Source organism: Epinephelus moara, chromosome 1 (assembly GCF_006386435.1).
Source record: "Epinephelus moara isolate mb chromosome 1, YSFRI_EMoa_1.0, whole genome shotgun sequence".
NCBI lineage: Eukaryota > Metazoa > Chordata > Actinopteri > Perciformes > Serranidae > Epinephelus > Epinephelus moara.
Window position 1 is genome coordinate 17,887,550 of NC_065506.1, and position 26,376 is coordinate 17,913,925.

Genomic DNA, 26,376 nt, shown 5'->3' on the forward strand with positions numbered 1-26,376 from the left:
CATTTGTTAATTCGGTACAAAAACCAAAGTGTGACAACAATTGTCCGGACTATTTTTTGGCCAAGACCAGTAACCTCCTGGAGTCTAAACTGGTTGCCTGCAACTGCTCCAGTCCAAGACATAGTCCAGCAAATAACCCCCGTAAAACCGCGAGTAGACATTTTTGCACTTTGGTTTTTGTGGACAAAACCAAACAAGATATAATGGGGTAATTGGACGGTAATTGGACCTTGTATAGCACCTTTCTAGTCATCCAACCACTCAGTGTGGTTTTTACGCTATGAGTCACAGTCACTCATTCACACACACTGGTGGCCGAGGCTACCATACAAGGTACCACGTGCTACTCAGTTTTTAACACACTCACAAACCAATTGAAGCATCATTGGGAGCAATTTGGGGTTCAGCATCTTACTTCAGGATACGTCAACATGCAGACTGGGGGAGGTGGGGATTGAACTGCTGATCTTCTGATTGGTGGATGACCCGCTCTACCTCTGAGCCACAATCACCCCTTATGGAGGGGCAGCATCAAACAGGGATCTGACCAAATAAAAAGCCAGAGATAAGAGGAATGGTAAGACATAATGTAATAGTGAACCAAAATAAATATAGTATATTAATGATGTATTATGTTCACGATTTTGCACACACTCTCAACACAAAATTGGGACAATGTGAAAAGGCTATTCCAACAGTGTATTCATATAACCTGATAAAAAGAGGGACCTCAAATAGGTCAACACAGAATATGTAAAAGTTGTAGCCTATACAGTCAACATTTAAGCAGGATATAGGGAAAGACTTTTTTAATGATTTATGAATGGACTTCATAATAATTTTCTCTGACAATGGTGAACAATACAGCGTAAACTAAATTGAGTAGGCCTGTGTTTAGTTTGCAAGTAGTGGAATTATAACAAGGACTAAGTCTGATCAAGCAGCCATGTTGGTGCCTGCTGATGTCGATGTAGCTGACAGAACCCTTGATCACTTTGTTTAATCCATTAACCCCCATCCATGATGGCACCCAGGAAACAGGAAGCAGAAGCAAAAGTGCAATATCATTTTCTCAGTCATGTGCAATACTACTTCTCATTGTTATTTCATATTCAATATAACATTCATTATCAAGCAGTTTGTTTTTTCAAATCATTTTAGTTTATTTTTTAGTAACTCTTGAACTTATCTTACTCCTATTGTTACTCTATTGGGCACTGGTTTGCTTTAGCTCCTTGAAAACACTTTTGTCTGGCATATTTGTATATTTTGCCAGATATTTAATACTCTATTGTCTAAAACTGGCCTAGTAAGTGACCCTGACTTAGGGAACCCACTGGTTGTGTGGTTGTGTATCGTTAAAATTGTGGTTACTGTACTTAGTGTTACTGTAATTTGAAGTATTCTCTGGAACAAGAAATAAATAAATGAATGAATGAAATTATATTGAATCGAACTGAATTGAGCTGAGGGAGAGTGGAAAAATAACACGCTATTACATTATATCAAGTAACACTGGACACATTTTTAAGAATAAGAAACACAGCAAACCAATTAAAATGATATTTTTTTTTATAAGTTGGGCTGGCTTGGAAAGTGTGTGTGTACTAATTACTAAAAATGTGACTGAAATATTGTTTTGTGTCAACTACAGATAGATAAATAAATAAATGCTGAGCCATGCCTTATAAAACAATATCATACACACTTAATTTCTTCACATCAAGACACCTTTAGGAATTCTGAAATATTAACATTTGTTTTGCTTAGCTTTATGCTCTTTGTAACTTATAGTACCACAGTCTCTATAATCTTCAGATTCAGCAGACAGACTTGGGCCTTCTTGTTGGTTGCAGACATGTTCCTCATGGTCAGAGAGAATATTGATTTTCCAGCAGCAGAGTCTCAGCTGCCTGTGCCCTATATCTCATGAATCATGTCTTATGTAACACTGTAGCAGCTTTCTGGAAGATGTTACACCACACAGACACAGTCTGAGCTGTGATCTTTATAATTATGGAAATATTTATGGTCTCACAACTTATGACTTCTTGCATTATTATTATCATCCTATTATTATTTTATCTTGTAGTTATCATCAGCTTGTTTATTCATCCTCACACGTAGACTGATTATTTTCTTTTCTAATAGATAGTCTATGTCAGTGAATGTGGCGTTGAGGGGCCCCACCCTGGGGTTTCTGTTGCACGGCACTGATGATGGATAAAGGTGGAGCGGCTGGACGCACAGGATATCAGAGCTGAGCAGCTGGGGTAGGTGTCGGTAGGCTAATCCAGCTGCTTTGAAAACTTGTGCAACCTTTAGATGTAGAACAAACGGGCACTCACACAGACGAGGCTTCTGTGCTGCTGTCATGTTTAAATATTTGGGGTCCCAGAGGTGCGCACAAGGCTGAACCCACGGTCCTCTCCGCTGCACAAGAAGGTAAGTTTGTTTCTTCGCGTGTTAAGCGTCCTGTAGTTTGAGATCACACAGAGATGGAACATGATACTGAGGATGCATTACAGTTTCGTTTTTGATGTGATTTGGAGCTATAAAAAACTGTGCGCAATATCCTCACACCTGAACTGAAATGTTCTTGTCTTTTTTGCAGACACTAACATATTTTATTGAATTTATTAGGGTGTATTTCAAATCATTAAAAATTGGAGGGTGTCTGTAAGTTCTTTCTGTGTGGATGATATCAGTACAAGTAACACTTTTTTAATTGTAGCTATATGTAATATGATCTGTCTTTAATGATTCATGTTAGGATCCGTCTGTCTGACACAAGCTCTCCATAACGTGATATTTAAATGTCTGTACGAATTTAAGAATATATTGATTGAACCGAAAGTGTTGGGTTCATTAATTTCTTAAATAAATCTTTGCTCATTTCCCCCTCAATCGAAACAGGAAATTTCTCAAAGAGAAGAGAGAGCGAGGCTGGATAGGTGCACGCAGCGCTTGTGCGTAATTTTGCTTAATTGACCAGTGATTTGCATCATGCATCACGCTCAATACGTTCACATGATGATTATTTGACATTATGTTAAGACATTATTTTTCAATCAATGGACTTTAAAATATAGGAGGAATCACTCTAAATCATGTCCACGGTGTGGTGTTTGTATTTCACAGTGTCAGTCTGCATCAGTCAGTGATGCAGCTGTGTTGCTCTGCAGGTGTGGACACCACACTGATAACACAGAGGCTGCCAGGCACTTAGTAAATGCACCAGGACACTGAAGAAGATCCAGCGGGATGAAATCCATTTAAAATCACAAGTCAAACACATTAAGATTTTTTTCTTGATGCTGATTATTGGGTAACAATTTGTTGTTGATAGAGAAACAAATATTGTTGTTATAACATAATAATAATCTTTATTTATTACATCTTGGAATTAATCCATAAAATATATTTTTTTTATCACCCCTGTTATGTTGTTGTAATTCTCAACATCATACACCATTTGTAAATTGTAGCTGCATATTAGTATGATGACATGCACTCAAGGAAAACATGGGCTTGTGAGGTTTGTACAATGTAATAATAGCCAAATACATTGTTTTCACACTATGTTCCTCACAGTTTGTGAGCATTATATCTCCACCTCACTGATTTGCAATGTGAATGACACGTCTATATATGCATATTACTTCCTCTTCATGAGATGTATCAGAGAGATGTGTCATAACCTCTCCCTAGGAGGTTGTCTTCTGTTTGATGTGTTTATTCTTACTGGTTTATTTGTCTGTTTGTCAGCAAGATAACAGATAAACTAATGGCCCGATTTTCATGAACTTGGTCTATTTTGTAGTGGATCTGAATCGTGATACATACATTTCGCTGGCATCGTGAGACAGGGCATGGTCTTGCCATACATCCTAAAATCCTGTAGATTGTAAAGTTCAGGGATGATACAACATAGCCAATATTGTAGAAATGCAATGACTCCATATCACAATCCACACTCATGTGTACCAGTAATCCTCTGGGGTTGCCTACACCAACTCACTCAAACGTCATACAGAGAGCAGTCGTTACATAGCACTCAGGGACATTGATTTTTTGATGGCGAAGGCATAACCTGCCCTATTTTGCCTTACTCTGATTGGCTTACTGCGATATTCTTACCCTAACCCTGACCAGTCTCACCCCTCATGCTGAAACCTAAACAAACCAACCAAGGAAGGTAACGAGTAGAAAAAAATTTGGCCTCAGGGATGCAATATTATTTTCCTAGGATGGCGAAGTCATTACTGTCCCTACTCTGGCTCTGATTGGCAAGCTAATCCTGATATTCTTCAGGATTCTTCAAGTACAGTTTTAACACCATGTATTTAAATACTAATATCAATAAATACATTTATATATACACATTATACAGGTTTGTGTAATAGTTACTCTCTATTACACAAATAAATGAATAGTCTTCCTTGTGAACATAGTTTTTCATAACAACTGTTTTTGATGACAAGGTGCCCTGCATGCTTTTATTTCAGTCTAAACATCTGATATTTGTAAATATGTGCATAATAATGTGTTAAGTATGTGAAATATTTAATTTAGAAGTACATAAATGCACAGCTGAGGTGATGAGGCTTCAGTGAGGCACAACCTTTACATATTTCTAATAGTTTTGTAGTGGGTGAGCCTGCAGATGTGCGTATCGTAGAAGACTGGACTACCGGCCTTGGCAGAGGTCTGTGCTCTCTGAGCGCCTCTTCACAGTTCATTCATGAGTTGTTTGTGTTTATTCTGTAACACAAAGGTGTTTGGATGACCTTCACCCACTTAATGGCCCCTGACTCTTTCATCTCCATCATCTCATCCCCAGCACTGATCTTCATGGTGAATGAGCAGAATGTTGCTTCCTCTGCGAGCCTCAGAAAATGAACGCCACTCTGTGTGACTCTACAGTGACCATGTATCACCTGACAACAGACCACCAACTTAACGCCAGCTGCAACTGCTCCCCGCCCTCCTCCAACTGGACAGTGGTGGATGAAGCCCCGCAGCTGCCCACGTTCACCACAGCAGCCAAAGTCAGAGTGATTATTACCTGCATCCTCTGCGGCATATCGGCCTTTTGCAACCTGGCTGTGCTATGGGCGGCGCACAGCGATGGGAAACGCAAATCCCACGTCAGGGTGCTGATAATTAACCTGACGGTGGCCGATCTGCTGGTGACCTTCATCGTGATGCCTGTGGACGCCGTGTGGAACATCACGGTCCAGTGGCTCGCGGGGGACTTCGCCTGCAGGCTGCTGATGTTTCTGAAGCTGCAGGCGATGTACTCCTGCGCCTTTGTCACCATGGTGATCAGCCTGGATAGGCAGTCAGCCATCCTCAACCCTCTGGCTATCAGTAAAGCCAGAAAGAGGAACAGGGTTATGCTGACCGTGGCGTGGGGCATGAGTGTCCTGCTGTCTGTCCCTCAGGTAAGAAGGTCAGGACTGGTTGTCATTGTTTTAGGCTATAAACAGTTTTCATTAAACATGTCCTGTCCAAAAAGTGGCTATGTTAACTTGCAGAGAGGAATATACCCACTTCTTTTCAAGAAAAACTGCAAATGGAAAAAGTATAAAATGTGTGGCTGCCAGTTGTCCTCCCAACCTCAGTCTGAAATAAATAATGATCCCATCAGCAAGAAGAGTTCCTCACCATGTTTTTTGCTAGCATGAAAATGTATTCATCGCCATGAGAGAGGTTGTGCAGGTGAGGACTAATGTGAACAATATTAAGAGGAAATTTAGACAGATAAGTGAAGCCAATTGAGACAAGTCCTCAGCCTGTGGAACAGGGTATCCTGTGAGCATACAGGTCCATCCAAACGTTACAGAATCTGTTTATTGTCATCAAATCCCATGAAATGACCAAATTATTGGTGGGGTCGGTTGGGATACTTTTGTATTACCATGAAATAACCTTCCATTACTCACAAACTACTTAAACAGTAGTGAAAATAACTAACTTAACTTAAAATAACAGTGTCTGCTAAACAGTTATCAAGTTTTTTAAATCCCAACCCAAACGTGACAGGCACAGTGTTGCTAAGTGTACAAGCAGTGCATTTTGTAGAAAAGAACATGGTGTCCCAACTGACTCTAACCACTGTAGGATTGGTTGGGACACCTTGATCTAGGCTTTACAATGTCTCTTGTTCACACATTGCTTTGAGAACAGAAAACACTATAAACTACTGAGATATGGAATTTGACACAATATTGTCCCAACCATTCCAGGAAGAGCAGAGACACTCCTGTGCCATATGGTAGGACAAAATTCTAAAACAGTACTGTCAATGAAAAATAACAAAAGACCCAAGAATGTACTTACATGCTGTGGTTTTCGAAACTGTGAATAAAATGTGAGGAATAGTTAGAAGATCTCCACTCTGGGATTGAAAGTGAAGAGGATTTGGCTGGGTATGAGCATGGTGAATGGGACAGGCATAGTTGTTTTCCAACTTGCTAAGAAGGCACTGTCCCCACTGTCCTCTTGTCCCAATTGACCACACTTTCCCCTACTGTATAGACCTTTTTCACGGCAGACATTTTGACTTGCCATGGTAGGGAAAGCACAGGTGTATTCTATATTTATTCTATATTTTTGTTTGTATTTTGTAGTGCAGCCAACAAACAGGCCGACAACTTAACAATCCCAAGCAACCTCAGAGACAGATATCTCCAAACCTGGCCACATAAAACTAAAACTATCTGCATGTTTAAACAGCATTATGGTGTGTGAGTGGTAAAATGTGTTTGTCCTGAGACAGTCTCTATGGATAACAGCAGGTCAACCAGAGCGTGGAGAGTTACCACTGGATGATGATACGACCGCCAAACACATGGCAGTATAGCCATAGATGTTATCTCCATGCCTATCTTATTATTGTCTTTCCCATCCTCAGCTGTTCCTGTTCCACAATGTGACCATCATCCATCCTGAGGACTTCACTCAGTGCACCACACGTGGAAGTTTTGTCACTCACTGGCATGAAACAGCCTACAACATGTTCACGTTCTCCTGCCTGTTCCTGCTGCCTCTGGTCATCATGATCACCTGCTACACCAGGATCTTCTGTGAGATTTCCAAACGACTGAAAAAGGACAACTGTGAGTTCAGATGAAGCCCTGTGGATCACTTTAATAAAGTGATGAGCTCTTATTTCACATAACCCCTGCTGCAGTTTGACTGACCCTTTTATTCATGGAGGGACACTGATAAAAGCTGAGCTGTGTTTGGTAGATGATTGTTTTTTATTCTATAAAATAAATAGTAACCACTTTTAAAAGTCAGTATTGAGCCATGTAACGTGAACTATGTTTTGTGTCTGTCATCTGCTCTTCTCCCAGTGCGCTCCAATGAAGTGCATTTGCGGTGTTCGAAGAACAACATCCCCAGAGCCCGGATGAGAACGCTGAAAATGAGTATTGTGATCGTCTCGTCTTTCATTATCTGCTGGACTCCATATTACCTCCTGGGCCTGTGGTACTGGTTCTTCCCCAGTGACCTGGAGGGGAAGGTCTCCCACTCACTGACCCACATCCTGTTCATCTTTGGGCTCCTCAACGCCTGCCTGGACCCAGTCATCTACGGCCTGTTCACCATTCACTTCCGAAAGGGGCTGCGGAGGTTTTACTGCAATGCCACCGTGGCGTCCGATCTGGACAACACGGTTTTAACTGGATCTTTCACTTGTGCTGCCAACTCTTTGCCAATGAAAAGAGAGCTGAGCCGTACCAGCCAGGAGAGGTTCATCCTGTGTAGTGATGACCACAGCAAAGCAGAGTCCATGTCACCAAGGAGCAGCTTTTTAACAGCAGACAACGATACAGAGAGAGATCCAAACCAGTCCAGCCCTGAGAGCATCATGTGAGGAGAGTACGTGGTGGAGACTCTCTGACCGTTTCTACTAATTTAATTTATTCAGTGTCTATCTTGTGTGGGGTCCAGAATTCCTTGACATTTCTATGTCAATTTGACTAACATGCCTCCGTATAAAACGCAAAGGCCAAAAATCCTAACTGCTGTTGGTTGGAAAACACAGAACTTTGTATTTTCTTGAAGAGGGGAAGTTTTGTAAAATAAATACCTAGAACATAACAACCTTATGTTATAAAGGAATGTTTGGTGCTCTGTACATTGTAACTTGTGCTCATCTTGAATTAAATGTTTTCACTGGGACCTGGAGTTTCTATTGTAATAATTCTAAAATATAGCTGAAACTGTAAGCATGCCTTCACGTGGCACAGCACTGGCATGCAGTGTCTGTGCAGATGTCTTATGCAAACAGACTTCTATGTCTGTGGTGATGTGTAGCAGCAGGATGCCTGAGGGAACTGCTGCTGCTAATTAGTGATGAGTCACGGAGGCGAAATGAAAAGGCCATTTCTACCCTTTGATTTTGACAACTTGATATGTGGCAGAGATAGCTAATAACTTAAATAATCCTCCTCAGCTCTGTGGGGAATAAAGATGCATTTGTCTTCTTTTGTTCAGAGAAAAAAAAGACTGAGACAGGTACATGTTCAGTGACTCACCTAACCTCAATGTGAGAGACGAGCATAATTTTAGAAGTAGTGTATTAAAACATGCAATTTTCTAATAAATATGATTTACTGACCAAGATTTATTGTACATATAACTCTAAAGGGAAATCTGCATCACTGAAAATGGCAGCAATTTGTGCTTCTTGCAAGTTTTACAAATAAATTATGCATCTTTAAGTATCTACTCCCAGCACAGTAGTGTATTTCACCCTTCAGGCATTAGCCGCAAGATTTTTTACGTCATTTTCTAACATGGCTACAAGTAATAATAATTACAAAGTAGCGGCAGTAGCTCAGTCCATAGGTAACCTGGGTTGGGAACCAGAGGGTTGCCTGTTCAAGTTCCCGCAAACCACAACAGCAAACAGTGACAATGATTAAAATTCATAGGCCATTGCTGTATTGTTTTTACTGTCAAATCTGATATTGAACATAATGCACGCCTGGCTCTATAAACAGAGCACCTGTGCTTCCATTATACTTTCCATGACGTTTGGCCCTTTGGCATCAGTAAAGCTTTTTAGAAATTCAAATGAGGCTTCCAGGCGCATATTAAAATCTGTATCAGTACCAGTTCCTTTGACTGGTGAAGGTTGAGCACAAAAGATGCAACAATGTGGATACATTTTTGTACAACAACAAAAGGATAGACGCCACACAAATGATCCAGAAAGCTTTCAATGAAATGAACATGAGTACATTTTGTCACAAGCATTCCCATATTGTTTTGCCGCCAATATAAAATAATAGAGAGAGCCAATCAGGAATAATTCAACAGCCACACATGCTGATTGGTTATAGATGAACAATAAGCACTCTGATAGACTGAGATCTCCTGAATCTGTGAGCCCATCTCATCTGTTTTCATTTGGTCCGCTGATACTCTGGTGCTCAATACTGAGTAGCTGATTATGCACCCTTTGAATTTGAATGTGATGGGTGGCCACACATAAAACTAGAGCACTCAGCTACTAATGCTGCCCACCAGTATCCATTTTCCTTCTGTGTGCATGAACCTGAAAAGCAGGCGTCTGCATTCAAAACCTAAATTGAGTCATTATTTTCACTTTACATTATGCTACATTTCAGGCTAACGTTTCAGGAGGGTCGAGAGGTCAAATAATTCAATCAAACGCTTGTTTTTCTTTCCATTAAATTAAAAACTGTATCAGTGGCATGAGGTTGTTTAGCTGCACAATATAAGATACTTCTTCTTTTGTTACTGCCCAAACTCAAACCAAAACCAAACCTAAACTTTCATAGTATATTCACAGTCCGAATGGGTATTCTTAAGACTTGCATGACAGATTCTAAAATTTCAGTCAAACTGAGTAAAAGCTCTGCACCCTGTCCTGTTTTTTGCATCTTCTGACATTAAAAACAGAACAGATGAAACATCCGAAGACCCCAAAGGCAACGAAATGTCAACGTGCCATGACTAAATACAGCCGAGTCATAATCAGCCTGAATACACTCATCTTTTTAAAATTCATATACGAGACGGCCTTCCAGCACTACAGATATAATGTTCTTGCCTACATCAGCACAAGAACAAATGTCATCCATTTTTGTGTGCTAAGACTAATTCCAGATAAGAGCCTCAAATCTGTATGATTTGTCTTAAAAGCAAACTGTCTCAACTGCCAATAATCAAAAACATACAATAACATTTATTCTAAACCATAAACAATATCAAGATTTACCAAAAGGAACGGACCAGCAGGCATTTACTGCTTATTCAAAACTATTCAAACTGAATTCTCTCATTTGTTGCAATGAGCACTGCCCTTGTTATTTAAAGCCCTGGAGACAATACCACTACACAATGTCTTAAGATGATTCAGACGCATTTATGTAAATTTTTCCCACTTACTTTATTCTTTTGTGAGAAAAAGGAACAAAAATACAGCAGATATATTACACTGCACTAATTGCAGCAATTTTATATGGAAAAATTACATCTGTGTAAGTGAGCATTGTGTATTGAGGAAAATAGTGCAGTAAAGACGCTTCAAACTGACATGAAATGAACATGCACACAAACACTACATACAATAGTACCTCTGTGTAAAAAAGATTTGTTGCTGTTCCTCAGTTGGCTGCAGCTCTGCTGTGTCCCCGCTGTTGTGTCACCGCAGTTTCCTGTAGCTGCTTCCATGTTACTTGCCTATGAAAACACAGGAAACACATGACAAGACATTCAACTATGAACTGTTTGTGCTTTGTTCTTCAGATTACAGCTACATGAGGACACAAAGACTGCTACCTTTGCTGGAGGTAGAGATTGCAGGATTCCTCTAGAGTGACACAGCTCAGTGTGTTTTGTTCTCGTGGAGAGTCTGGAAGTGGAAGGATATACTGCTTGATGATGCCAGGCTCTCCAAATCGGAAGATGAAAAGCTTACTTTGGCTTCCATCTGTAGAAGAGGCACTGCAGCTGGGGTCCAGGTCACCTGCATAAAACAAACACCTTTACTGAGAGTATTTCAATTTGATATAACCTTGTTTCTGCAGCTTTTTTGGTTACTCCTCTGAAATGTCACCAGTCATCAATATTCATCACCTTCATCAATATTTTCTTTTGCTATGGTGTAATACAAAACAAAACAAAAATGTGGCTTTGGGTTTACCTTGAATGAACAGAGTCTGCTGTCTGGAGTTCAGAGCATAAACAGGATTGCATGGAGTGGCAATCACATGAGTTGTGGGAGGAATCAAGAAGCACACAGTGGTTTTGTTGATGACATCCTGGAGCAACACTTTCCCATTTCTTTGCACCACAAGCGACTAGTTTAGGCAAGAAAAATAAGACAGTAGGACCCAAAGAGTCAGAAATTACAACACTGTAAGTTCTATAGAAATCCCTTTTGTATTATAAGCTTGAAACTTTTTATTAGCAACTTCAGTGTTTCTACCAAACTCTGCAGGAATGGCACTGGTGCAGTGACAGTTGGAAGGTCCCCGCTGTCTTTAGGCCTGCAGAGATATAGATAATAATGTGTGGATACCATGATTGCACCGTATGAAGCACACATTGTATAAGGAAACATATAAAACTCTGGTAACCTTCCAGTGAGCTGTTCTGTGCAGGCTTGTGCCCCTCGTCCTGTGGTGACTGTATGAATTGCTCCACTTTTACACAACACCAAAAGATGGACTTTTGCTGGGGTAAAAGTCTGGATATCATCAGCAGTCCGAGGCCAGGAATCCACAAACTGCATTCTGAAGAAAGCGCTGTCTGTTGCTGCTGTCACACAGACAACAGACAGAGGAGACCCTGAGGGACAGAGAAGAAAAATTAGATCCCAACGTGCCATAGCCTTGTTGAGTAACAAACATCTAAAAAGCAAAAATGCGGTTAGCTTGTGAGTCACTCATAAAAACAAAAACAGACATTAAGTGTTGTTGTATCTGTCCACAAACTTATTTGGCATTATTGCTTTTCAGTGAAGCTTCTTTCAGGGAAATCCTAAATATAAATATCACAACTCACTAAGACAAAGCTTGATAGAATTCACTGAAACTAGATACTACACTAAAGACTAAAGACTACGATGTTTGCAGATAAAACTCAAAATTGTGTAAAAGTGGCTTTTTCTACCACGTAACCATCAAGAGTTTTCAATAAGATAAATCTAATAAACTGTACTGCTGTAGCTAAACTAAACCAGGGTCAGATTTGATCACATTTCAGAGATACTTCACTAAGAGCTGCTTACCAGATAGCCTGTCCCACACACATACCAGAGCATTATTGAGCCCAAGAGCTATGTAACGGGTGCATGTACTAACAGCAGAGCAGAGGATTTCCTTTGAATTTGGCCATAACACATCTGGCATGGGATCCACATCTGTTTCACAAAGAGAAGGATCAAAAACAGAAACATGTGCCCAGTGCAAACTCGAGTATAAAGAAAGAAGCACAGCGGACGTGAGCTGTTAACAACAGGCAACATATTTTAAAGATGTGAGCACCCAGCAGATTCATCTCTGAACAAATAAGTATCTCACCTTGTTTGTTCTTTGGAGCTTTTTGCAGAAAATACTGAAGAAGATTGTGGCTGCCACTCCACCACACACACACAGCAACAGGCAATCCTGCTGAGTAAAGGTCAGAGATTAAAGAAGACATTAATAGGGGCATGCTCTGCCACTATAGGCTTGAAAATGCCTTAATAAGGGATTGAATGATTATGAGGGATGTAATCCATAAGAAATAATTATCTTGGCCATACCATTTTCCCCACTTTGCTACTCATGTAAGACTATTCATTAACACACCTTTGATCCTTTATCCTGAAAACTGACAGATGTTTTTAGTGGAAGGGCTCTGAAACACTAGCCAATCATAAAAGATCACACATTCAACAAAGCCCCCATCCCCCTCCATTACTAACCTGGCTGAGACTTTGCTATAGTGTCGCCAGGAAACCGACCACAAGGCAGAAGAAAGTGCTGGGTGCAACGTCTGAAAGATTTCATGTAATTAATGTGAGACAGGAAGAGGGCTGAGCATTTACATTCAAGGCTTTATATCACTAGCGGCACAATTTTGGTGTCAGAAGTGGGGATGGAGTGGGAGAGGTCCTCAACACGACCAAATTAAAAAAAACTAAAAAAAAAACTTCAAAGGTTAAAAAATATTACATGCAAAGACTTCAGTTAAAGACCCTGTATGTATTTTATGTATTAAATTTACAAAAGAGCTATCATAGAAGCTCAGCTGTCAAATTCTGCTTATGTTTGTGTAAACTGTACCTCGGGCTTTCATTTGTTTCCTTTGTTTTTCCTGCGTCTGTATCAAAAGACTGTTTCTTCTGTTGACAGCTGCTGCTGGTTTCTACGTCCAGAGCCAAACAGTGTGTAAAAAAGTCTGTGATCTGCAAAGCCTCGAGGGAACCATCCAATACTGTCCCTGAAAAACAGCAGTTACACAAACAGTTGACTGTTTGAACATTTCAGTCATTTAAAGAGATACAGTGTATGATCACTAACACACACACACACACACACACACACACCTCTGCATGTACACCATCACCTACATTTACACACAGCAACAAATTATAAATATATAATAAATAGAAAAGTTATACCATAGTTGTTGTGATACATGCTTGCAGTAGATAAAAATATACCTGCTGGAACTTTGGGTGGCTTGATTTTACAGACAAGTGCAACTGGTGACCATTCCACACCCACATCTTCAGATGAGTCTTGATCCTGACGATAATAACCATATAAATTACATTTTTTCCCCCTAAAAATAAAGCTACTGAAGTTGTAATTCAATGATATATAGTAGTATCTGAGTCGTTGAATTGACATTTAAAGCTAGGAATGCACAAAAGCCAGTGGGTACACAGCCTGCCAATCAAATTTCAGAACAATACCTGCTGATGTGATCGTGCCGTCTCTAACTCTTTCAGCCATGCTTCTGAGGGGAAGTGATAGACCTCGAGACAAGCGGCACTGTTACCTGACAAAGATGTGACAATCACATGACTCAGTATTTGAATGTCAAGTTTTCAAACTCCTACAATAAAAACAGCTCAAACAGAAAGTTCTTACTTACAGCTGATTGACGCAGCTCCATACTCTCCCCCTTCAGACAGTTCAAATGCCAAGCAAATGCTCCTTTTGTTGACATCTTCCTGATATTGAAAGGAGTTTTTGAATCTGTTATTTTTTATTTTGTCTATTCCTAAAAGGATTTACATCAATTAAACTGTTTTTAAAGCTTCCCAGTAAACTGTAAATTTAAAGGTATACTTCAAGGCAGAATTTTCGGTTACTGCTTGTAAACCGATCGCCAGGGAAATAAAAGTAAAAGCCAACCACAGACAACCACACTCTCATTTGGCATTTCACCTCACTATATTTGCAGTATTTTTGGTGCCATGTGTTTTGCATGCCTGCTGCTTATGGTCTGGCACCTGGTTGCTACCTTTTAATAAAGCCCAGACCTCACCTGAGCACTGTGGGGGGACACACCCACAAATGTCCCCAACACAGAAAATAAGAAAGTACAGGTAGAGGGCAGAGTCTCTGCAGAAAATACACCATCACGCATTTCTAGTGGGTTGTAAGTGATACTAAGATGGTTATACTCTGTGTACTTGAAACTCAACATAAAATTGCTCTATCACGGAAATCCATTAACAGATCATGCAAGCAGAGTTGGATTAGAAGGACTGTTGCAATGTCTGGTTATTAGGGATGCACGGTAACTACTGGGCTGATAATTATCGGGCTGATAACAGGAAATTATTACGTCATTCCGATAAATCCGATATCATGACGAATAGCCCCGATAACATATATAATTTTGTCAGCACGGCAGTGCCCCGCTCCCACTATGAGACCTGAATGGCCTGCAGTGAATGCTGCCTTCAAGTGACGTCGGCATAATCAGAAAAATTCTTTCTGACTGGGAAAATTCAAGAATATCCCCTCATGTCGGAAAACAACTCGTTAACTCGGTCATAATTTCACACAGACGCGCACACTCTCTCTCTATCTCACACACACACACACACACACACACACACACACACACACACACACAGACGCGCACACTCTCTCTCACACTAGTGTTGCACGGTATACTGGTACCAACGGTAGACCGCGGCACTAAAACTCCACAGTACATATGATACCATAATGTTGGAGTACCGTAGAACTACGGTACCTCACGGTACCACTACTGTGGGATAAGTTCAAAGTCCAGTCGCAAGAGGGTGAGTGTCCATGCACCGTCCAATAACGGTGCGCGCTGTCCAATAACGGCGAACGGGGGTCACAGACACAGACAAGAATACGTATTCCTGTCAAATACAGATGCCATAGTGCTCCGCAGAGCAAGATAACGGCTTACCGGCGACGGAGAAGTCCGGCTCCAGGTCCAATAATGTCCTCTTGTTGGCGTCATGACTGCCCAGAAGTACCTGAACAGCCGAGCCAGCCGAACACAGGTATGTGATGTGTCAGAGGAGAAACGAGCCGTTCACGGCCCACAAACCTCACCGCACTTTAGGGACTGTTCTTTACTTATGAAGGGACTGTCAGGGGAGGAGGGTGGCTGGTTGATTTTTATTTTATTTATTTATTTTATTTTGATCCCCCCTATGTTAATCACTTATTGATGCTGTTTTTGAAGTATGAATAAGTCAATAAGTAATTTATTCCATTGAAATATCATTGATGTATTATAGAAAAGTGATTTATCTTTTTATAAATGACAAAAGGCACATCTGCCTAATTTTTGCTGTGGTATCGTGATACTACTCAGAACCGTGATACTGTCACTGGTATTGTACCGTGGGTCCCAATTTTGGTACCGTGACAACACTATCTCACACACACACACACACACACACACACTCAGACGCGCGCTCTCTCTCTCTCTCTTCTAATATGAGATAAAAGAACAACTGAACCTCATTTACCTTAGTGAAAATGTATTCATTTGAATGGAACCATAAGCCAAAATTCTTTAAACTTATTTTTTTGTTACTATGGAATGCACTTTTTCAGTTTGTTTACATAGACAAGTCTAACTTTTTCAGTGCAATCATTTTCTATATATATTTATTTTTTTGAACTTCAGTAATGAACTTTTTCAGTTTGTAATCCCGATGCATGTATTTGCATCAGTTCAAGGGGCCTTTATTTTTATATCAGTAAGTAATGCACCTTATTTAAATTGATGTTCATTTGAGATATCAAATAGTTTTTTGTTTGATATCTTTTCGAAAATGTTTGAGATGCTTGCCAATAGTTTTTCATTGGAAAAAATAAATATCTCTTCATTTAAAGGGTCAGAACTGTTTTGGTTTTGTTCATAGTATTGATGTCATGATCTTAGGTATATACATATATATATATATATATACATATATATATACACTGTATATGTGTGTGTGTTATCGGTTATCGGTTATCGGTATTGGCCTTTAGGAGCTGAAAGTTATCGGTTATTGGTATCTGTTTAAAAGAAAAGTTATCGTGCATCCCTACTGGTTATGAAGAAACTTATATATGTAGCAAAGGGGAAATACACCAGTTCATTCATGAAATTTCTGGAGAAGGAAGACTTTGCTAAACCCTTGTAGTGAAGTACTGTTAATATACATTTCTATTTGACATTTAAAGGGCTTTGTTGTCACAGTTATGACTTTTACTTTCATTATATTCAAAGTGCCTTTATGTGTTTTGTTTAGGTGTGCCTTTTTTGTCTCCTTTTTATGTTTAATATGAAGTATTTCCTGTGGTGAAAGACAAAATTAAGATTTCTCCTGTATTTTTTTCTTCTACAAATACATAAAAATGGAAGTGGACAAACAAAATATCACAGCAAATACATATGTAAATAACACTGACAATACGTACCATGATGTTTATAACATTGAGGAGGTAAATACTTTGACAGTGATATGCAAAGACTCTGGCAACACCTGCAGTGAAAGATAAAAGCAGCTGATGTCAGTATTATGATACATTTTGAACTCTTTCTGAAAACTTCTTGGGGGTCTCCAGTTTTAACCTTTCGTTCCTCTGAATCACAGGTGTTATTGTCTCCGTTCAGTACAGTAATAATTCATAACTTCAGAATCAAGCTAGAGCATTTCAAGTGTACAAATAAATGTCAATCTATATCATATTTTATCTGTGAAAATCCGACTATCTACATGCTTTATGCAGGAGAGGTATGAGAGAGGCGTGCTACCCACCCATATCATCAACAGTGCCAAGCAGATAGGCTGTCTCAGCCATTCTGGTCATTTGAACAGATGTAATTTCCAGTGTGTCCTGCAGCCACTCTGCAGCGCAGATCAGAGAAGATGCACACCACACAGACAAGCCGCGGGAGTGACCTAGGCTGAGGTACCTGCCATCATCTGAACACGTCAGGCAGTTGGTGCTCTCTGGAAGCTGACAGATAAGTCATGAAAAATGAGTATTGACATTTCTTTTGGAAAACATGAATCTTTTTATTCAATAACCTATTTACTTTCTTTACTAGAATAAAAAGCAAGGGCTTTGTTTGCCCATAGAGCCCTCTGGACATATTTGATATTGGGCTAGAGGTCAATATAATAAACAGTTTATGCAGGGTTTTGACCGATGGTTTGTCAAGTATGTGAAGCTTAACACAGAAGCCAGAAACAACCTAATAAATTTAAACTCCACATCTGTACCTGTGTTTCACCGGATAGTTCCAAAGTAGGTGTTTTCTGTCTGGATGCCTCTGTTTGGCAAGCTGCAGCCATATCTGAGTCTGGGGTACTTTCTTATGTGCTCTTGGATAGCCTATTAATTATATATATATATAAAAAAAATTATACAAAGTATTTTGTTCTCTGTAATTTTTTTTTCATTTTTGTTTTTGTCATGCTGATGGAAAAAAGTAACAACACTTTACATTGTAAAAATAGCCCATCACAATTAAATGCCCAGCATATATACTATGGACAGAAGTAGCTATTACCATCAAAACACTTTTTAAAGTATCAAATTAAAATGCTCATATACTTACACTCACTAGTGACTTTATTAGATACACTTGTTAAACTGCTCGTTAACAGAAATAGCGAATCAACCAATCATGCAGCAGCAACTCAATGTATTTAGGCATGTAGACAGTAGACACAGTCAAGACAACCTGCTGAAGTTCAAATTGAGCATCAGAATGGAGAAGAAATGTGATTTAAGTGACCTTGAATGTTGCATGGTTGTTGGTGCCAGATGGGCTGGTCTGAGTATTTCAGAAAATGCTGAGAATTTCCACACACCACCGTCTCTAGGGTTTATAGAGGATGGTCTGAAAAAGACAAAGTGAGCAGCAGTTCTCTGGGTGAAAATGCATTGTTGAAAATGGCCAGACTGGTTAAAAATGTTAGAAAGGCAACAGTAACTCAAATAACCACTTGTTACAACTGAGCAGATGGGCTACAGCAGCACAAGACCACACCACACCAGGTGCCACTCCTGTCAGCTAACAACAGGAAACTGAGGCTACAGTTCACACAGGCTCACCAAGACTGGACAATAGAAAATTGGTAAAATGTTGCCTGGTCTGACGAGTCTTGATTTCTGCTGCAACATTCAGATGGTAGGGTTAGGATTCGGTGTAAACAACATGAAAGCATGGATCCATCCTGCCTTGTATCAGCGGTTCAGGCTGCTGGCGGTGTAATGGTGTGGGGGATATTTTCTTGGCACACTTTGGGGCCCTTAAAACCAACTGAGCACTATTTAAACACCACAGCCTACCTGAGTATTGTTGCTGACCGTGTCCATCCCTTTATGACCACAGTGTACCCATCTTCTGATGGCTACTTCCAGCAGGATAACACACCATGTCACAAAGCTCAAATGATCTCAAACTGGTTTCTGGAACATGATAATGAGTTCACTGTACTCCAATGGCCTCCACAGTCACCAGATCTCAATCCAATACAGCACCTTTGGGATGTGGTGGAACGGGAGATTCACATCATGGATGTGCAGCTGACAAATCTGCAGCAACTGCGTGATGCTATCACGTCAATATGGACCAAAATCTCTGAGGAATGTTTCCAGCACCTTGTTGAATCTATGCCACAAAGAATTAAGATAGTTCTGAAGGCAAAAGGTGGTCAATCCTGGTACTGGTAAGGTGTCCTAATAAAGTGGCTGGTGAGTGTATTGAATTATTACTGATACATTAATATGTAGGAGCTGGTATTGTAGTGTTATTTCTGAGCTCGTTCTATACCGATTTGATATGCTACTGGATAGTTTAATCTGGAAAATGCATCATATTTTCTAAGATGATGATATATTTTATTAAGAGACAATCTGCATAGTAGTTGTTACCTGAATGTAGTGGGAGAAAAGTGCAACAGTTGCCTCTGAAATGTAGTTTAAGTATAAGTAACATGAAACAGAATTAACTTTACCTAGGTAACTCCTGTTAAAACTGTACAGAACTTTACAAAGAGTACAGCAGGCCTGTCTCTACTTGGCCAAAAGTACTCAGTCACACAGCACTATTGTAAATACAGCTCGCATACAAAATAACTACACAGTCATACTTATACTACAATTACTTACACTCACACTTACCCTACACTAATGTAGGGTAACACAGACACAAGTAATTAATCCATGTCGGTATATAACTATAAATAACGTTACATGTAGGCTAATATCTGGGTCTCAGGAGGAGACATGTTAGCTATTAGCTAAAACAGCATGTTAGCTAATCTAGCGCTAACACTGCAAAGGTGCTAACACAAGATAAAGTTACAGCTAGTGCTAATTAGCTACTACACCCACAGTGAACAAGGAGAACTCACAGTGACCTTTTGTTAGCTGTGAATTGAAAAAAATATCTCACCTCGAAATGTCATTTAATTTCACAGCAGCGGTCTTATCTTCATTTGTCCTATGAAGCAACCTTAGACCCAAGGGTGCTAAGTGTATCACGGTCGTCATGACAACTGTTGCTAGGTCCCCTCTGCGGAGCACCCAGTGATGTTGCATTCGCGTGTCCCTCGGAGGTCACATTTCTCCATCTGAGAAGTGGTTAATCTGACTTCGGTGCGTTCATGAGCTTTAAATTGTAATGTTGATATAAGATGTGCTGTCTTTTGTTGCTCAGAGCGTGCATCGTCCCAGTTAAACTCCATGATGTTTTCCAAGTATGCTATTACACTCTGAAGCTTTATATTACAAAATTATGTTGTCCCAGACATGTACAGTGTAGAGTCTATAATGTAATTTTGAACATCTAAAATACATTCTGACTAGCAAAAATGCCATTGTGGGTTTCCACAGTTGTTATTATGACTATAGTAAAAATGCAATAATAGATATCTACAATTAGAGTAATGACTAGGAACAATGCAACTACAGATATATATGTTTGTATTAGTCAGAACAGCAATTAGGCCCTCAGATATCTACAATGACACTCTCACTCATAGAAAATGTATTTCAGAATGTATAAACTGTATTTCTTCTAATAAAAATTCAATTCAAGATATCTTTAAATCCTTAAAAAGTAGAAGTGGCCAGCTTAACATTTGGTAACTAGAGCGAATAGGCATTGCAGATATCTGTAATTAAATTCTTCCTGGTCAATATGACTTTTTGCTATTCATGTGTCTTGGGCCTTTAAATTCAGATATCCACAACACCCACAATTAACAGTAATAGCTGCAGTAAAATTCTTACAAGGAAAAACTTCAATTTCCAATATCTTCAATCTGATTGCTGGGCTACTAGTCCTTATTTTCATTTCAGATGTTCAGGATAAAAAATTGCATTGTTCCTAGTCATAATTCAAATTGTAGGTATCTGAAATCGAATATTTACTAGTCTTAATACCAACTGTGGATATCCATTATGACATCTTTCACTAGTCAGAATATATTTTGGATATTCAAAATTACATTATGGATATCTGGAATGGTTTTTCATGTTAGATATCTGAAATAAAAATTATGATCAGTAACAACTGGACTGTAGGCATCTGAAGTAGGTGACTCTCCTAGTTCGAATTCTACGACAGATACCCAGAATATTTATTCTAGATATCTGCAATGACATTGTGGATATCTAAAATGGAAAGCCCAGTCTAGCTATTAAATGTTAACTGTGCAAGTCTTGTTTATGCCACACTTCTTCTGTAAGGGACAGGAAGGTGGAAAAGGATCAGTGCTCAACAGGATTCTGTGCTTAACACTTCAGATAGTAAAAGCAGAGAACAGGTTACAGGAGGTGACATGTTTATGGTTGGAGTTGTTAACATTACATCTTCATGTTCAGATGTTGCCACTCTGTTGTCGGAATAAAAAAACACTCATTAAATGTATCAGGATTAACACGGCTTTGTGTGTTTCCATTTGGTAGTAATGCACTTCTAAATGCCAAACAAAATAAATGCTCACTTTCTACTAAGTCGACATGCCTGTAGTTCTAAAAACGAATATGTTTCAATACAGAATCAACATTTCTCACTCATATAAGCACAAGCTTGTAACTCATCTGGAGTTATAAATGTTAATATGTAATTAATGATTAGTGATTAAGTTTTATATAACAAACAATAACTTTGCACTTATACTGGATTCTGGTCCAGATGTTTTGCAACACTTTTCCAAAGGTAAGTAGACAAACTGCTGAAAAAAACTTTATGTAATTCAGAAGTAAATACAAACCGTCCATTAGAGTCGTTTACTGGTGAATTACAGATAAAAATACAAAGCAAATAATGCCATGCTGGTGAAGGATAACAAAAGTTTTTCTTATTAATGGTATATAACAGCACAATCAGGTATAAGTAAATAATCTACAAATCTTTTATAAAACAACTTATGAGCCCTCACTACAGGGTGCATTATCAAACGTGGTAGTGTAACAACAGCACCTGTCAGTTTATCGCTGTTTAAGTCTGCCTTTGATTAATCTGGATGTTTTTGAGCCCACACAAGTTTTCTTAAACTATCTCAGAGGAACACTGGTTTCACTCAGACCTTTGTCCTGTGGTGCAAACACAGCGTGCTGACAGGTCAGCCAACGCCAGACTGCAGAGTAAGTAGCAGTTAACTGCCTATCATATTCGTCGCCAACATCCAATTGAGCCTGGTGTTCAAGAGAGGGAAATACAGTGCTCACGTGGGACCGGCAGTAGTAATATATCATAGAAATATTACAAGGCAATACATACATACATATTATCTGTATTGTATAGTATTCAACAACCCAAAAATACTGGTTGTAAATAGTCTGTGTTTGGGAATGATGCATCCTGTTGTGCCCACATCCAGATACATGGACGTCCTTGTATGCTTCATATTTCTTCTCTCTGCTCAGTTTACAGTATCGCACTTCAGGCCTTCCTCTTGTGCTCTTTGTTCAGCTGGTGGTTCAGCAGGTGTAGCAGTCATCACTACAATGGCCTAAGGAGAAGAGAAAGAAGAGAACTCCAGTGTTTGACTTAGCTGGTCCTTGCTTATGTTGCAGCTTTGTTTAAGCTTATGAAATATTGTGAGACACTCTCTTAGTCTGTAGTGTGTGTGGAAGAGGTAAAGTTTTTTTTTTTTTACCCTATTCGTTGAAGAACGCAGGGCAGCCCCAGCCAGACACGACATTACAAGGACAATGTGTAGAGCTGCAACTGTGTAGACCAGAATGATGTGTTCTAATGTTATTCCCATGACCTGGAGAAACACATAAACAAATATACAAGACCATGTCTCCTCTAAAGATGGTTTGATAAAAACTGTTAACTTTAAATAAAACAATCATTGGAAAATTCATATATATTTTGAGATGTGATGCCAAACCTGGATGCCAATTAGGGTAGGTTTTAGCAAGTGAAGAAAATAACTGCAGCAAAAATAATAATCACCTGATATGATTCCTGAAGTAAATCAGCCGCTGTCACATTGTCCATAATAAGTTCAACGTCACCGAAGAAGTGGTGGCCAATAATGCTGGGCACCATGTACATGAGAGTCAAGCATGTCACCAGTACGGTCACAATGCTCAGAGCCAACGATATGGTCACCTGCATGTGGACACCAACAGAGAGAGATGAAGGAGAGGCAGACAGTGACTTACAAATGTTGGTAAAAGTTCATACGGTATATGGACAACTTGGAGAGCCCTGCAAACAGCCATCATGATTAATCAGTCAGTAAAAAGAAAGAAAAAACATGTCAGACACAAATTATTATTCCCAGCATGATTTGTATATGATCTTAAAACATTTCTAGAGGGCATCTTAATAAAATGTTTTTAGTACTGCTTCAAAATATGACAATATAACTTACGGTTTTCTTGGTTGTGTTGTGCTCTGTCAGAATATACAGAATCCCACATGCGATCAACTACGAGAAGGAGGAAAATAACAGTTTTATTATGTATCCCTTCAATGTACCAGGGTGCTGCATTAGCTTGTAGTTAGTAAAAAGGATAGAAAAACACAGCCTATCGTTGGGGCTCAACTACTAAAGTGACTTTCTATCAGCCCTCAATCAAATCCTGTACACATTTGAATTATCCTTGGTTCCTTGGTTGAATCCACAAGCCGCTACGATCCACTGATAAATAACTCTCTTGTTGTGTTACCAACCATTGCTCCCAGCACGAGTTCAGATTGCATGGCTGTCGATACAAACTGAAAATAGTCATCTGGCATGATTGCGATGGTAACAATCAAGAGGGACGAACCCAAGACCAGCACGACGATCTAAGAGAAAATAAGTACATGATAAATAGATATTTGAGCACTGGTGTGCGTGTGTGTGTGTGTGTGCGTGTGTGTGTGTGTGTGTGTGTGTGTGTGTCTTACACCAGTAATCTTGGGTTGCCCCTTCATGAAGCGGTGTAAAGGTTTGCTGCCCCCCAGTGTGGTACCTTGAAGACCTGCATTATTTTCGCCTAGTTCACTTGCACAGTACAGCTCAGCAGACATCTTGTGGACAGAAATAGGTTAAAACTGTTACACTGGAGGGAGTTAAGTCCAATTAATGTATTGATTCTGAGTCTGCCGATCAGTCCTGTTTCATATTGAATCCTGGTTTTGATTCTTGTCACATTGTTTGAGTATCAGGAATCCATAAGCAGAACTGAAAAGGCATGTTTCTTGGCAAATTGACAGATTCTGTTTTTATTTCTCATTTGGACCTGCAAAACTAGCTCTCAATCCTAAATCAATGTGGCTAAACTAAGTTTACATGTCATAAATACATCAGCATGTTTAGTTTAAAATCAGTTTTCATGTCTTTATGCTTAAAAAGTCCACAAAAAAGCCAAAGCCAATGCATTTGTGCAATATATAGCCTACACAACAGTGTCAACATCACAAAAGTACTCACACATGTTATTAATTAAAAAGAAATGACTGCAGCTGAAGTGAAGCTCTGACAGCAGGCCAATGATTGAGACATACTCATGAGATATGTTGTCATTTAATAGACTTCTTCCACAGCAGACACTTTTAATTGTCAAAGCAGGAAGAGCACAGGGGAAGCTGATAACATTAATGATGGCTTGGTTCCATTTAGTGTCCCAGTGAGTTGTTTCAGCGAACCAACATGAACCATGTCAGCGCCTCCCCGAAGTGGAATGCAGCCACCACTGATGTTATTAAACACAGCTGTGCTTTCCCTACTATGGCATGTCAAAATGTCTGCCGTGTAAAAGGGTCTCTGTTAACAAAATATCCGTCATTTCTAACAGCAGCAGATACCCATTATCTTACAACAAGGACAAAATACCGCAGAAATGTTGTAAGGTTGACGTTACAGATGTAGAAAGTGCGAAACAAGCTAAAGTTAACGTTATCTAGGCTGGAAAATGTTTTAGACATGTTTTAGATATCTTCAGCCTGTCAGTTAAACCCTGATATTTACAGCAAAACTGACAAGATACTAGGCTACACTTAAATCTCGGAGGATAAACATCCAGTGTGTCCTCCACTCTGCATAGTCTGAAAAGTTTTAATGTTAAGTGATACGACATGGCTATGAACCGACTTATTAATGAAGGCTTACGTGTTAAAGAGTTTTATGTAAGAGTGAAATCCCAAACAAAGCTATTATAAATGTTAGAGAACAAGAGGAGAGTCAGATACCTTGTGTCGTCCTGTCTGTGGTCAGTGCTGTGGGTCTGTGTGTGCTCCTGCAAACGCTCACATCACGCTCATATCTGGAGCAGCCTGATGGGGCATCAGTGGACGATCGGTTCATTTTGAACACACACAGGACTCTGTCATATGAGCTTGAACTGATGGCAACATTTTATTATTGTGATTCTGTCTTCGTTTTCTATTATATCTATTATTCTATATTTTCTATTGTATATTAACTTCCTTTACTGACATGTATTGAGATGGTGGACATAACTGAAGTGATGATAGCTATATAAAAAACCTTACTGTTTGAAGCTATTTAGCCTGGCAGAGTGATTCACTGCAAATGATTGAAGTGTGTAAAGGTGAAAATTACAAATCACCAGGTTAACCCTTGGGTAAATCATATTTGCAGGGTTAAGTGCCGCCAAGAAGACCATGATACAGTCATGGTTCGGTCCTGAGACTCCAACAATGAAAGAACTGCGGGGAGCCTATCCAAGCTGACATTGGGCGAGAGGCAGGGTACACCCTGGACAGGTCGCCAGACTATCACAGGGCTGACACATAGAGACAGACAACCATTCACACTCACATTCACACCTACGGACAATTTAGAGTCACCAATTAACCTGCATGTCTTTGGACTGTGGGAGCAAACTGGAGTATCTGGAGAAAACCCACTCTGACATGAGGAGAACATGCAACCTCTACACAGAAGGGCCCCCTCCTGGGATTGAGCCAGGAACCCTCTTGCTGTGAGGCGACAGTGCTAACCACTACACCACCATGCCGCCCCTCAGCTCACTCCAGTTAAAAAGTTTGTAGTCAATGACTACGTAGTCCCTTCAGTTTTCTCTAAGCTAAGCTACCAACCCTGTCTCACTCCATAGTCGTGAAAATCCAGAGTTTAGGCAGTGACTTCTGGCATCAGACACAGACGAAAAAAGCCATCCTTTCACATCGGTTTGACACGCGGCCAGTCATGGATCATGCCGATCGTGCCATTATAGTTTAACGGTGCCCGACAGCATCAGGGGGTAACATTAAAGAACAAGGAAGGGACAAGAACGAAAGTTAAGGCAGCAAAAGTCTGAGTAGGGTGGGTGGGACGGAAGGATGTTCACTTCTTGTAAGATTGTAAAGTCAGATCTGTTATCTTTCCCTAAACCTAACCACATGCTTTTG

At 39.7% G+C, this 26,376-nt stretch overlaps 3 protein-coding genes across 9 annotated transcripts; 1 reads left to right on the plus strand and 2 right to left on the minus strand.

The window, feature by feature from the left end:
• Nucleotides 1–238: 238 nt before the first annotated feature.
• wdr93 (WD repeat domain 93) lies at nucleotides 239–20,053 on the minus strand. 7 transcript variants are annotated; one of them, XM_050048892.1, is made up of 19 exons: nucleotides 19,945–20,033; nucleotides 18,837–19,028; nucleotides 18,280–18,384; nucleotides 17,762–17,873; nucleotides 17,294–17,495; nucleotides 16,953–17,017; nucleotides 14,137–14,215; nucleotides 13,955–14,040; nucleotides 13,700–13,784; nucleotides 13,320–13,476; nucleotides 12,959–13,029; nucleotides 12,573–12,662; nucleotides 12,281–12,412; nucleotides 11,628–11,838; nucleotides 11,477–11,537; nucleotides 11,192–11,348; nucleotides 10,828–11,014; nucleotides 10,623–10,728; nucleotides 239–543 (listed from the first exon to the last, which is right to left on the minus strand). In XM_050048892.1, exons 4-18 carry the CDS (start codon nucleotides 17,831–17,833, stop codon nucleotides 10,653–10,655), a joined length of 1,731 nt encoding a protein of 576 aa, XP_049904849.1. In that variant the 5' UTR covers nucleotides 17,834–17,873; nucleotides 18,280–18,384; nucleotides 18,837–19,028; nucleotides 19,945–20,033; the 3' UTR covers nucleotides 239–543; nucleotides 10,623–10,652. The 7 variants fall into 7 exon arrangements, with proteins under 7 accessions (XP_049904849.1, XP_049904857.1, XP_049904832.1 ...); XM_050048900.1 differs by lacking the exon at nucleotides 239–543 and having other exon boundaries at nucleotides 9,230–10,728; nucleotides 12,573–12,659; XM_050048875.1 differs by lacking the exon at nucleotides 239–543 and having other exon boundaries at nucleotides 9,230–10,728.
• On the plus strand, nucleotides 2,256–8,112 carry LOC126393078 (putative gonadotropin-releasing hormone II receptor). Its single transcript, XM_050048937.1, has 4 exons — nucleotides 2,256–2,445; nucleotides 4,844–5,447; nucleotides 6,920–7,124; nucleotides 7,365–8,112. The coding sequence occupies exons 2-4, from the start codon at nucleotides 4,899–4,901 to the stop codon at nucleotides 7,886–7,888; spliced, it is 1,278 nt and encodes a 425-aa protein (XP_049904894.1). The 5' UTR covers nucleotides 2,256–2,445; nucleotides 4,844–4,898; the 3' UTR covers nucleotides 7,889–8,112.
• A 1,718-nt stretch (nucleotides 20,054–21,771) lies between the features above and the next one.
• Nucleotides 21,772–25,277, minus strand: LOC126393086 (uncharacterized). The gene is made up of 7 exons (XM_050048949.1): nucleotides 25,192–25,277; nucleotides 23,908–24,030; nucleotides 23,689–23,805; nucleotides 23,387–23,443; nucleotides 22,963–23,121; nucleotides 22,658–22,771; nucleotides 21,772–22,510 (listed from the first exon to the last, which is right to left on the minus strand). Exons 2-7 carry the CDS (start codon nucleotides 24,028–24,030, stop codon nucleotides 22,421–22,423), a joined length of 660 nt encoding a protein of 219 aa, XP_049904906.1. The 5' UTR covers nucleotides 25,192–25,277; the 3' UTR covers nucleotides 21,772–22,420.
• Between the last annotated feature and the right edge of the window lie 1,099 nt (nucleotides 25,278–26,376).

Coding starts and splice junctions, on each gene's coding strand:
- LOC126393078 (XM_050048937.1), top strand. CDS start 4,899: ATGAACGCCACTCTGTGTGACTCTACAGTGACCATGTATCACCTGACA. Junction 5,448..6,919: donor TCCTGCTGTCTGTCCCTCAG/GTAAGAAGGTCA, acceptor TCCCATCCTCAG/CTGTTCCTGTTCCACAATGT. Junction 7,125..7,364: donor ACGACTGAAAAAGGACAACT/GTGAGTTCAGAT, acceptor CTCTTCTCCCAG/TGCGCTCCAATGAAGTGCAT.
- wdr93 (XM_050048892.1), bottom strand. CDS start 17,833: ATGGCTGCAGCTTGCCAAACAGAGGCATCCAGACAGAAAACACCTACT. Junction 13,030..13,319: donor GAAACAAATGAAAGCCCGAG/GTACAGTTTACA, acceptor GAAATCTTTCAG/ACGTTGCACCCAGCACTTTC. Junction 11,538..11,627: donor ACAGAACAGCTCACTGGAAG/GTTACCAGAGTT, acceptor ATATCTCTGCAG/GCCTAAAGACAGCGGGGACC.
- LOC126393086 (XM_050048949.1), bottom strand. CDS start 24,030: ATGTCTGCTGAGCTGTACTGTGCAAGTGAACTAGGCGAAAATAATGCA. Junction 23,806..23,907: donor GGCAACCCAAGATTACTGGT/GTAAGACACACA, acceptor ATTTTCTCTTAG/ATCGTCGTGCTGGTCTTGGG. Junction 23,444..23,688: donor AACTCGTGCTGGGAGCAATG/GTTGGTAACACA, acceptor TCCTTCTCGTAG/TTGATCGCATGTGGGATTCT.